The 13,146-nt window shown below is 37.0% G+C and overlaps 1 protein-coding gene across 7 annotated transcripts in view; it reads left to right on the top strand.

Moving 5' to 3' along the window:
* The window catches only part of NHSL1 (NHS like 1), a 227,465-nt gene that overhangs the window by 176,986 nt on the left and 37,333 nt on the right, over positions 1-13,146 (top strand). The window contains exon 1 of one of the 7 annotated variants that reach the window (XM_063443284.1): positions 6,084-6,425. The exons of the other annotated variants lie outside the window; for them this stretch is intronic. Within the exon in view, the coding sequence (XP_063299354.1) occupies positions 6,368-6,425 (58 nt within the window). The 5' untranslated portion in view covers positions 6,084-6,367. Of the gene's footprint in view, positions 1-6,083; positions 6,426-13,146 lie in introns of those variants that run through there. 7 annotated transcript variants of the gene reach the window in all.

Genomic DNA, 13,146 nt, shown 5'->3' with positions numbered 1-13,146 from the left:
ACACTTAATATTGAAGTGTTCCTCCATTTCCATTTGAAATGTTGGGAGGTATGCTTCAATGGATCATTCATTTAACAATGCAGAGGGCAATAGAAGATCTGGGCCATTACAGCCGGTATCCTTCAGTCTAAACCACCAGGGACTCTGTTCATACATCCCCCTACAAATCAAAACCATGGAGGAATGGGTAGGAAACAAGTGGAAGTCCTTAAAGTTGCTAATACACAGGAATCTCCACATGCTTTTTACAACATTGGGAGAAAAAGTACAGACCTTTTTGGCAACCAGCACTATCTGTACTATAACTCTTACCACACACAGGTTTTGTGTAAGATAAATTGTTCATGTTCTAAATGGCATTTTAGTGTCATAAATTATTAGGAAGTCCCCTTCAATTTTTACAAATGTTCCGGACCCTGCCCCACTCGCACCCCTACAATTAAACTGTCAATATTCCATATGAAATGTTGGGTGGTATGAAGAAGTCTTCTGAAAGTTATTGTTTAACAGCTGTGACTAAAGACGTTGGCAGGGAAATACCCCAGAAGGTATACAGTTACCTGAAAAGAAATGACCAGTTGAAAACTTGTTTTGGTACATGATAGAGTAAATAAGATCCAGACCTCAAACTACTCCTTCTGCTTAATGAATGACCCTCCTCATTAAACTGTTTAACACTGTTGTCCATGTTAGTTTAAGAGTAGTATGGATGGTGAGGAGTTCTCAGCTCTTACATGTCATCAGTCTTCGGGGGGAAAAAAACACATCAGGACAGCACCACTTTTTCATGTTAGGTTTAACACTAGTTCTTTTGTTTGCAAGGAAGAAATAAGCTTTTCCTGTAAATGGTTTTATATGGAGTATTCAGCGGCCAAACAGAGTTGAATTTCTCCTTCTGCGACACTGATAGCATAGTGTGAAAATGCTCACTTAGACCCTAAATCCTGAACTTCAGATGATGATGTGTTAACTGGCCATTTAATGGATTGACACGTCTGCCATGGCTGTATCTTTTGAAATCCATAATTATATTTGCTCTGACCTTTCCTCGTGCCTTTGTTAATTAAACAGTACTCAAATTAAAACGCAAAGCTATTGGCTTCACTGATGTGACTAGTTTGTACCCGTCTGTGTTTAATCAATTAATATAGGCAAGGACACAGACCGTATTATGTAAGCATCCATGACAGTTTACACCATGGTAAATCATATACTGTAACACTGTTAAGCTGAGATTTGTTTCTTGTTCAATACCATTTTTCGTAGCTCAAGTCCTCATGCTCTAGAGATATGGGTTAACATGAAATTGTTCAGAGTCAATTAAGCACCCCAGGTTAATACCTAGTTACCTTCATTAATACACATTTAAGGTAATGTCTGGCAGTTTAACATAGCTCCCAACATTTCAAATGGATAAAGAATGTCACTTTAACTTTAGGGATGTGAGTGGGGGTGTGGCTAAGGCGCAGGGCTGTTCTGAGAAATTTTAGGTGAGTTCTAATAACAATGTATGCAGCTAAAATATAATTTAGAACAATAACAATGTATCACACTTACAAAGACTGATATCTAAACACATTTATTGTAGTTGAAGTACTCATTAAAGTGAGTATTACTGCTGGGAGCTCTGTTATACACTCAGACACACCAATAAAATGGAGTGCTTAGAAAAAAGGTAATCAGGATAGAAAAGAGGGACAGAGGGGTTTGGACCCAAAATAGAGACTTTCCCTCCTAAATAGGGACAGTTGGGAGGAGTTTTTTTAACCATGCCTCCAGTCAAGAGACCCCACTGACTTTTTATAAAGGACAGTAGGTGGGTTGCAATTGTTATCAATGCAAAGCACTAAAGGGAGGTAAATAACAGATGGATACCAGGTGAAATCTGCAAAATGTTATCCTATATAGTGAGGCCCTCAAGCAGTCCGAATGAAGATCACAGTAGGAAAAAGGGTTTTCAGTCACGGAAATTTAGGAAATCCGTGTCCCTCCCAAGTTTACAATCACCTGAAGAGTTTAATTAGAGGCCCCAGCAGGTGATTTACTTAGTTAATTCTTTCCTAGTCCTTTTTACAATGTGTAACCTGTTTTGGAACCTTTCCAAAAAAAAAACAGGTAAGCTTAACACCTACTGCAAATGACTGATTCCTCGCCTGGTTACGGAATTTGATTTGCATTTTGCTCCTTTGACCAGACAGATGTTGCAATAAATATATCAAAACAAAGTAGGCATGCACTGTGGCAATTTATCATTAAACAAACTGCAAGATTTTTTTGATTAGTTGCCATATCGAACCCAAGATGAAATCAAAGCATTTTTTCACTACTGGTGAATAAAGCACTTTGAATGTAGAAGACACACAAGCAATCTCTGTCTCTATGCAAGGAACACTACAATGTAAAGGCACATATATTACTAGCATGCAAAATATATGCAAGTAGTGAATGTGTATATGTTCTGTTATTACTTTCTCATACTTATCCTTTAACTTTACATGGGGGCATTAGTCCGCATAAAGCTGGAACCGGTTACTTATTTGTTATTGTAAGCATTTCCACTAGAACTGAATGGGATTCACTCATGTATGCACATAAGTATAGCTGAATGTTTTGTTCATGTGTGGAGGGGGTTCCCATTTACTGTAGATTAGAATCTTTCTTAGATATCCTAATCACTTTCGGATAAAGGTTACGATTAGGTAAGTATCCAATATTACTTGATTATTTATTGTCATACATGCATGTCCATTTATGTGCATTGTCTTTAACCTGATGGTAAAATCCACCCTGGAGTATTCCTTTAACCATTCTAATGGCTACAAAAGCCCTCTGGTGCAGGTCTTCTAGATCCCTTATACATATATATTTTAAACTTCAAATACAAAACGCCATGCAACCGAAACCTGAAAAATCTAAATTGAAAACTGATTTACAGGCTGATTGTCCTGCTTAGTGTCTGCACCTACTCCTAGATAGAGATAGCTACATAAACACACATTATATAGTGCATGTGCACACTGATAACAAATCCATTACACGTTTATCATGAGCTCACTGTCACTGCAGCTTCAGTGAAATGTTTTGTCCACTAGATGCTTGGGAAGGTTTACAATCAAAATAAGCTTGGGAAAGGATATGAATGAATCATTTGTGTTCTGACATTGGTGATAAGGAAACAGATCAATAACCCTGGGATTTTGTTTTTTAATCTTCATTGATTAGTGTGGTTACTATCCACTAGATTGATTGAAACCAGTGATATCGGCAGAAAATCTTGCATTGATTTTGTGTTAATTGCTTCATTTTGTGATCTTTACCCCATGTTTCGTTTTTGCAAGACTTTTAATCTCGCATGAATGTCCGTCCTGCCATCACTGACTCCCGGTTCCAAATTCATCTATGGGATATTTGGAAGTCAGACACCTGTCTATTTATAGGAAAATTGCTCAAATATTTCTACTTGCATTTCCACATACAACCACTGGGGGGGATATGAAATATGACATCCTTATAACTGGCTATCTTTGTTTAAAGTCCTTTAGTGATTACATGTTTATGTTGAAGAACGTGCAGATACATGGGTAATTCCAGACGTTCTGTTTTCCGGTGTATGACAATGAGGGTCTGTATTAATGAACAATATGGTTGGCTTTCCTGAAAGGCGCAAAAAACAAAAATGGTGGAGAATTTCCAAAAAATCTTTACATTTCTGACTAAAATAGTTGAACAAGAAATCTTACAAATTGATATTGAGTCAATATTTTGATTAATTGGGGGAAATGTTATACACCCTCAAAATAACCAAGGTATTCCTAATTAATATAAGCTTCTACGATAAAAATGTATATGTGCCTCATGCAGTAAACTGTAGTCAAATATCAAAACATGGATAATTTAGAGATGTGTGTGCTCTGCTACCTTAAGTGATTCAGTCCTCTCGCATTCAACCATTAACAAAACACACCATTCTAGAAAATTAGACACTTTTTTTTTGTATGTGTGCAGTAATTAAAAAAAGACTTGCTTTTTTTTTTTTTTTTTTTAAAGGATTTTTCTATCGATCCCTATTCAGTATTTTCCATGCAGGTTTAAATTCCAAGCATAATGCAGAAATCCTATGTGTGAGAATATAATTCCCAGATGGCTGCAGTGAGCAGGTCAACTGGAAATGTGTCTGTAGAAGAGGGTGGGTGATGGGTGGGAGCAGCTCTGTATCAAAGACAATCAATGCATGCTAGACAATAACTGTGTTCATCTATACTGCATCTGCCAGTATTTACCATTGCACTTTAAGCACTGTAACCACTACATGTGGTGGTTATGGTACTCTCTGGCAGTTAGTGTTGCCCTCAAGTTCCCCATTAAATTGTTTTCAAACAGTTTGACTGAAAACAAGGGTTGCCTAAAGCAATTACTGCGGTCGGACCCCAATTCACCATATAGTATGTTAGTGGAGTGTGTCAGCTGAAATATGACATTTATATTGCTAATACAAATGAATAAACACGGTTTTGTTTTGCTCATTTGTTTCATTCAGCGAGGGGCCAATGCAAAACACAATGCATATAATAATTAGCAAGCCATAGCTTCCATTCTTAAAATGCTACAGGTTTTATGTCCCTTTACCTTTATATTTTCTCAATTACTTACTTTGTGTTTTATGAGCTATTCTTCTGTTGCCTAGGAAGCCTTTCCCAAAAACTTTTAACGCAAATATTTGTTTCACAATGGCTTCCACTATATGTTTCAGCTTTGATCTGTAATATCATTTTAAAATAATTTTGATGACATACCTTCTTTTAGTGTTGTAAAGAAACATTTGACTACACATTGTTGTTGTTTTTCTATTAATCCTAAATTTTGTAAGCTGAACACGACCACTCTTGCTCCCAAATTGTAATTTGTGAAACTATTGTATTTTCTTTAAGAAAATTGGGCAGACTAAATGGGCCGAATGGTTCTTATCTGCCGTCACATTCGATGTTTCTCTGGATTGTTTATCAAATATCCCTTTATGATTTTCAACTAAACAATACATTGTGAAAACCAAACATGAACCATGTTACTTACAAAATCTAGGCAAAACGCTAATATGGGAAAATTCCACAAGTCTGTTACAGCCTCCAATTTAGCAAATTAATAAAAGCAAACAAAATGGTTTAAATCAGATTTATTCCAGAAAGTGAATTTAAATAGATTCTATGTGGATGTGTGTGTTTTACACCAGCTCCCTGTTAAATTTAACTGTTTGGCCAATTATTAAATATTAAAATGTTTAAAAAAAAAAAAATATTTCTCCATTATTAATTTTAAAAGTTCATCCAAAAATATCAATCATTTGAAAAACTTATCAAAAAATGAATTCATTGAGGCCTCCATTGGAAGATTTTTTGACATGTATTATGATTATATTGGATATTATGGCTCAAAATTTGAATTGCATTTGAATTAGTAGGGATAATTCATAGACTCTGGAGGGTTGTTCACTGAACTCAAATTTGTATCAAATTTAAATCCAAGTTGCATAATTCAGACTAGAGAGCTATAGTTATACTGGAGTTTAGTTAAAGAATCTCTAGACGGAAATTCCCATCATTCTTCCAGTACCTTATAGATTAAATGTAATGAATTATATTGGGATGTATTGTCAGTTCAGAGTTACATGTGTATTGTAGTGAACATGGGCAAGTGTGGTACTAGTTGCTGCTGTATATAGTGTGGGATTGCTAAGCATTGCATATTTACATAAAACTTACAAATGCAAACTCTCTGGATATAAACAAATACAGATAAAAGCATTCATGTTTCCCCAGCCTTTTGTGGAAGGGTAGAGTGCTGCTTGTGAATGCTTCTAGTGTACTTTGATGGAGAATGGGGAGAGGGAGGGGGAGTAGCATTTCAATAACAATAGGTGACCAACAATACAGCTCCATTCGGATTCCTGAGCCCTGTGCTGTATCTTTGGAGGGTGTGTTGGAGAAGAGCGCTTAGTGGAGATTGGGAATAGACCAAACAGGAGCAGCCCTGAGTTTTCAGAAGGCGTGGAGGATAGTGGTACAGGGATGACGACCTCGTGGATCACTAGCAGAAGTCTTGAATGAACATGCAACGAGGCAGACAAGCCTTTCCTAGTGTGAAGCACAACAGAGCAAGACATTAAGTCTGTCTTTCCATCCAAAAAAAAAAAATCTGCAAACCTGCTCACAGTGTACAAGATTGGATTGTCAGGGTCAAGACTTGTAAAGTGGTTCCTGCACTTGTACTCTACAAACCTGCATCAGGATCACAAATAATAGAAAGGATTGTGCAGCCTGTTAACTTGCACCTTGTCTATGGGATTGTAGTTTAGCCTGGAGGGATCGTTAAAATGGTGGTGTTTATTAATACAAAGCTCAAATCCTTGATCAGCCTGTTCAAGAAAAAGGGTAAGGACCAATAATTCACTGTGTAACCATTTTTTTTTTTTTTTTTTTTGCTGGATTCCTACCTACCTGTGTGTTCATTGTGTAACCCTTTCTTTGCTGAATTCCTACCTACCTGTGTGTTCACTGTGTAACCCTTTCTTTGCTGGATTCCTACCTGTGTGTTCATTGTGTAACCCTTTCTTTGCTGGATTCCTACCTACCTGTGTGTTCATTGTGTAACCCTTTCTTTGCTGAATTCCTACCTACCTGTGTGTTCACTGTGTAACCCTTTCTTTGCTGGATTCCTACCTGTGTGTTCATTGTGTAACCCTTTCTTTGCTGGATTCCTACCTACCTGTGTGTTCATTGTGTAACCCTTTCTTTGCTGGATTCCTAACTACCTGTGTGTTCATTGTGTAACCCTTTCTTTGCTGGATTCCTACCTACCTGTGTGTTCATTGTGTAACCCCTTCTTTGCTGGATTCCTACCTACCTGTGTGTTCATTGTGTAACCCCTTCTTTGCTGGATTCCTACCTACCTGTGTGTTCATTGTGTAACCCCTTCTTTGTTGGATTCCTACCTACCTGTATGTTCATTGTGTAACCCCTTCTTTGCTGGATTCCTACCTACCTGTATGTTCATTGTGTAACCCCTTCTTTGCTGGATTCCTACCTACCTGTGTGTTCATTGCGTAACCCTTTCTTTGCTGGATTCCTACCTACCTGTGTGTTCATTGTGTAACCCTTTCTTTGCTGAATTCCGACCTACCTGTTGTTCCCAAGGCGATTAAAGTTGTAGGAACCTGTGTTAATAGTCTGCCCATAGCTTGTTTTTATTAGGTGCCTTTTTGTTGCAGATCACAACCCTGGATGCCTATTGTTAAGTGTGTTTGAGTTTGCATTGCAGTACTACTTAGGATCTCCCATGTTTGATTAATTAAGTTATTCCCAGGGAAATGTATTTCTTTTCTTTTGATTATTGGCAATGTGGTTTGAGTCCCCATTGTCATTTTTGTTCTTATTGAAACAGACTAAACACATGTGGGGAAAAATCCCTTTGTCACTCAATTTTTCATGTATGTTTGTCTATGTCCGTGTTGGTTTTGGTGAGGCTCAGGGTGCTTCAGGCAATTGTGCAAGGACCTTAGGGGTTATTTTAAAAAAAGGCAACTGTAGGGCAAAATTCTACAACTGCTACAGTCACCATAGCAACCGGTGGAATGTTCCTATTGACTGCTCCATTTGTAGAATGCTGCCCTATAAATGCACTACCTTTGTGCCCGTTACATTTATTTAAACATCTAACACGTCTTACTTTTTTGAGGTTTATATATGAAATTGCGACTAAAAAGTTGCAATGTCGACGGCAAATTGGGAGCATTGCTAGATTGGTCTAAATTTTGCAATCTGTTTTTCCAATACAATTGACTGCTTAGAAAATGCTTACTGGTGTTGACTCTTGACTTCAGCGAAAAGTGTGTTTTCACTAAACACAGAACTGTATTGAATAGAAGCCAAATGGAAAAATGTAGACAGAAAAAAAATGGTCTGGTCAAACATGTGAATATTTCCATATATTGGTGCGAAAGGTTTTCATAGTAGGCATGGAATAAATTCTAGGTGGTGGTCATAAGCTTTAAAGTGAATTTTTATACTGACTATTTTGTTGATTTCCATTTCTGGTCTGATTGTCTACTCTACAGTATAAGCTGCAAGTGCATACATTTTGTTACCAAGACCCCCACTTACACTATTGTTCATTGACATACTTAGGGATCTTTTCCAGACAGCGTCCTTGCTTAAACTGCAATACTAATCCTAATTCAATAAAGCTTTTCATAGTCACATATAGATCAACCAAATGTAGTCTGCAATTTAATTGCTTTGATTCTTGTTGTATCATGCCTTCTTTGTAGTTATGTGAGCAAAAAATACACAGTCATGTTTTGTTAACAATATAGACATTGTAGCATGCTGGGGACCAGAATTATTTTTATTATCAATTCCTTTCAACTTTTTCATATTTTTTTTTTTAAAGCTTTTTATATAAATGAATTAATTTAAGAGCCTCACTGACCACAGCATTACACTTTTAGTATTTACTAAAGTGAGAATTTAAGGTGAAGTCAAAGTGAATTTAAAATTTAAGGCCAGAGTACCTGAATATAAAGCCGAGCTGATTGAGAGAAGTTTTCCAGTTTGGTTATTTTGTCCTTACGTTGAAATTCACTTTATTTTTACCTTAAATTCTCACTTTTTGTGAATAACCCTGTTAGTAACTGTAAATATTTTGTGTATGTGCTAAATAAAAACAGTGTATTGAATTGGGAAAGGTACATTTAGATTAATCTGGTTTCCAAGTACGTCCTGGGGATGTTACTTTCACCCAACATTCAGAGGATGTTACTATGTAATGTAATTTGAATTTTAACATGCTACAATCAACAATATATCATACATGGAAGAGACTGATGTTTATTTTCAACGCAGAAAATATTCTTTATTAAACAGGGAGTCATGGTGAATTAGCTGAAAAAAAATAATTTCCAAATATACCTTTAAGACAAAATAGCACCAGATTTAGGCATTTATTAAATAAAGGGAGCCTATAGTCCTAAACATATATTTTTTAAAAATGTATTTTTTTTTTTTTTTATCCAAGGCCACTTTAAAAAAATAAAAAACCTCCCTTCTTCGGCCTCCCTCTCTGGCCAGTACATGCGCTCTGAGCACCAGAAGAATGGTCCAATCACAAGCTGGTCTGTTATTGGACCGCGTGCAGACCCAGTTATGTCACAGAGGGGGCATGGAAGAGCAGCGCTGGGTGCTTCACATTATGCTGGCTTCAAGCCAAGTAAAAACTCTTTTTCCCGTGCCCTCCCCTCACCCCCCATGTTTTACTACAAATTGAGAGGGAAGACCTTCGCCATTGTGCCATGTAGGGCATATTAAGCCAGAAAGGTTCTCCCCGAAAAGTTAACCTTTTAAGTTAACTGTATTTCACTCACCTCGGTTCCAGTGCCGAGGCACCATCGCTGCAGTTGTCCGCTCCACATTTCTCCTTTATCCGCAAGCTTGCTGATTAATTCTGCGTTCTTGTACAGTTCAGTGCTTCTCATAAAGAAGCACTGGGGACAAGGTGTGCATGGGTGGCAAAATGCTACCGTCATCCGATCAAATACTCTGATTCAATTATTGCAGCAGAAACGCCTCTAATGGCTGTCAGTATGACATTCACTAGAGGTGTTTTTTTTACACTGCAATCAAAACATTGCCATTTCTACAAAAACGGCAATGATTTACATTGCAAAGTGAAAATGACAGGGCCACTGGCATGCAGACCACTTCTTTCAAATGAAGTGGTCTGGATACCTATAATTATCCTTTAATTACGCAAACTCAAACTTCAGTTTACCATAAATAACTATTTTTAGTTCATAAAGCTCCCTAAAAGATAACAGAATACACACATTAAATATCTACACAAATAAATGTATACGATATTGTTTTCAAAGAAACATTCTAAAGTAAAAAATATAACATTGCTGGTTCTCAGATACGGCATTATTTTACACTGGTGCTTAGTGTTCTTTTAACATGCCTCGTTCTAGTGTTGAGATTATCTCTGACAGATCTCTGTATAGAAAGAAGTTCCTCTTTCTGTAGTCTAGTGATGGGTGACTTTGACAAGGCTCATCTTCATGAAATACATATCCCATGATGTACAGTCAATCCTTGAGGCCAGTGAATAAATATGTATGTTAAAAGTACAATTTTCTACTTTGTACCAAAAATAAATCATTTAAAGAAACATAAGGCAAAGGAAAAAAGTATTTTGTGGACAATAATACAATAATCCACTGTGAATTATTAGGATGCAGGTTTATAAGGAGAGTTCGTATTATCATCCTGGCTTTATATTTATTTTTGCGCAGTTTTTGGAAGATCACTCTATTTTTTTCTGTAAAGCAGTCTTTCAATACACCTTATGTTTGTGTTGGGTTATATCTGTCCTCAAACTGCAGCCTGTCCTGATGCCAGATGCATATGTTGCAGGCAAAATATTCAAAAAGTGTTGACCTAAAGCCCATATTTCCAATCAGTCAAAAGAGCCAACTTGAGACTTGGTTTTACACTTGAGAATTCCACTTCTTTAATTTGGCCCTTAAAGTTGTATATTCATTTTGAATACAACTGTCTTGGAACTGGTCACTAAAGACATGCCAAGTGTTTTATCATTTTACAATGTGTGTGAGAGATTAAAAACATTAACAAATATTCACACTTATTTTCAACATTTCATAAAATATAGAGACCAGTTATGCAAAACGTGAAAATAAAAAATGGAAAATGATAAGACCACAATGAAATAACAAACATACATTTAACTTTTTTTTTCTTATTAATTGAATAAGGCACATTTTATTTTTGTAGCATTCTATTTTATGCTTTGCCTTTCTGTCCTTCAGACACTGTGTGTAATGACTAGGCTTGTCTGTGCGAAGCCTGGCTTAAAGGCATTTTTCAGGCCTTTTTTTTTTAGAAACACCTGGCATGAATGCTTAATTTCACACCTCGTCACATATTCACTCATATACTTTTATTTTCTTTTTACATGTTGTCATCAGCCGAATTGAATTGTGAGGTTTGACTAATTCTGTTTATGCTAAAGTTGTGTTAATGAGTAATGCAATAAAACATTGTGCCTTTCATGAAGAGCTTTTATTTCCCCCCCAAACAAATAATGTCCACTTTACAGCCAGTAACATGCATTTAATAACAGGAAAACATTTAGCCTACTATAAAGCATTGAGCAGGTCTTAACAATGGCCCCAAACCAGGGGTGGATTCTTTCTACATTCTTTGTGCTGAATGACCACTAGGTTCAAGACTCAATATTTGCTCACAAACCATGCTGCACAACTTTTGATTGAAAACCTTTAACAAGTTCCGATCTAACCAAATATTAATTCCCTCAGTTGAAATATAATAGCCGTAATCATCATCATATGTCAACGTGCTACATGTCATTGCCACTCGCTGTCTGCACCTGACGCATGCCTCTGGGGATATTCCGTCTTGTCACTATAGATATTTGTAGCAGACTGGCAAAGCAATCTGGATGCTGCTTGTGGAAATGTATTTCTTAACACACTGACTGCGTCTTTGATTGTAGACAGAAAATGCATGGGGTGTGTCATTCAGCAAATGCTGGTTATATTCTGGAGATTTTAGGGTTAAAAAAGGGGGTTTAGGAATAATATTCTGAAGTGTTTTTGTCCAAGGTCTAAGGTAGTGGCTTTGAATCCCTTTTCATGTTAGACAGTGGGAAGAGGAGGTGCAAATTCCCTGTGTTGGCTGAGCTTTTAATTGGCAATGATCAAACAATCCTCATACTGGCCTGGTCAATCTGACAAGCTTGATCAATTTGATATTTTCTGCTACAAAGATGAAGATACCACCATTTTCCTACAAGCCAGCACGCATTCACAATTAGCATGTTACGTTTACAATCCAGTACACAATGGTTGATTTTGAAGGAATGACAATGACTTTTAAATACAATATGTACTGTTGAATACACTGTAGATGTACTCAGTAGATACTTTGTGTGTTAATGTAATAGTGTTTGTACATTTTATAACTTTGTGGTACTGTTTAGAGGCAGCAGATTTCAGTTAGGAGGTCTTTGTCATAGAAGGGTTTCAATTTCACATGTTTCTTGTGCTACTAGGAAATGGGCTAAAATTCATTGGGGGCGGGGTTCTGCTTTGTGGTAAAAAACAGGAAGAAGTCACAAGGTCGCTCTGTCTCAGAGTGTTTGTCAGGGAGGGCATTACATGTCACTATTCTGGGGGACATACCATCCCTCTTACCATTGTGCTCATTTGTTAATGCAAAGCATGCACTGTGATAAAAAGGACAGCAGCAATACCTTCTACACCATATTCATTGTAGCAGCTTTCTATTACAGTGTATCACTGGGGTTTATTTATTACCTGAATTCTGCAGTAATGACAATTTGCAGGGAACAAATAAACTGCCTTCAAGCTACCAATTACCAGCATGGCTCTTTAGTTTAAAAGTGGCAAACGGTTTCTCAGAAACACCAAGTTTAGTGTATAAAGCCACATAGTACATGGAGTGTTGCGATATACATCAGTGACTGATTACATACACTCAGCGTTCTTAGAACTAGTCTTTAATACTGTGTTAATGACACGAAAATATATCCCAGGAAGATCAAGTTATCAAAAATAAAAAACATTTTCATCTTTAGATCTGCTGAGCTGTGGCTAGCACAATGTAGATCTGACATTGTATGCTCTTTAAAGTGACAAAGTCATATTGGGTATAGCAGGTGCATATTTTAAATATTGATTTTTCTCTGCAAACCCTCCAACTCAAGCTGCTGTATGAAGAATTTCTTGATGTTTTAATCTCAGATCAACGGCTCTGGGTCAGTTAAGGTTTAGCAGATCTTCCCACTTGGGTTCTAGGAAATGGGTAAAACTGCTAAACCACTGATTAAACCGCCTGTGCTCAAATAAGGATGACCCAAAATCCTGGCCAATTACTGTGCCTTTAAGCCTGAGTTGGCAGTAGCTCTCCTACAGCTTACGGCCAGCTCCCAACTCTAAAGAGTTTGTTGTCAAGACGGGCAATCATTTGGAAAATGTTATACATAGGAACTGGACTGTCTAAAAGGTATTGATAGCTTGGGGTCCCCAGGAGGCAACTG

The sequence above is a fragment of the Pelobates fuscus genome, chromosome 2 (genome assembly GCF_036172605.1).
Source record: "Pelobates fuscus isolate aPelFus1 chromosome 2, aPelFus1.pri, whole genome shotgun sequence".
Taxonomy (NCBI): Eukaryota; Metazoa; Chordata; class Amphibia; order Anura; family Pelobatidae; genus Pelobates; species Pelobates fuscus.
Note: the sequence above shows the minus strand (reverse complement) of the source record. Positions and strands in the feature narration are given on the sequence as shown.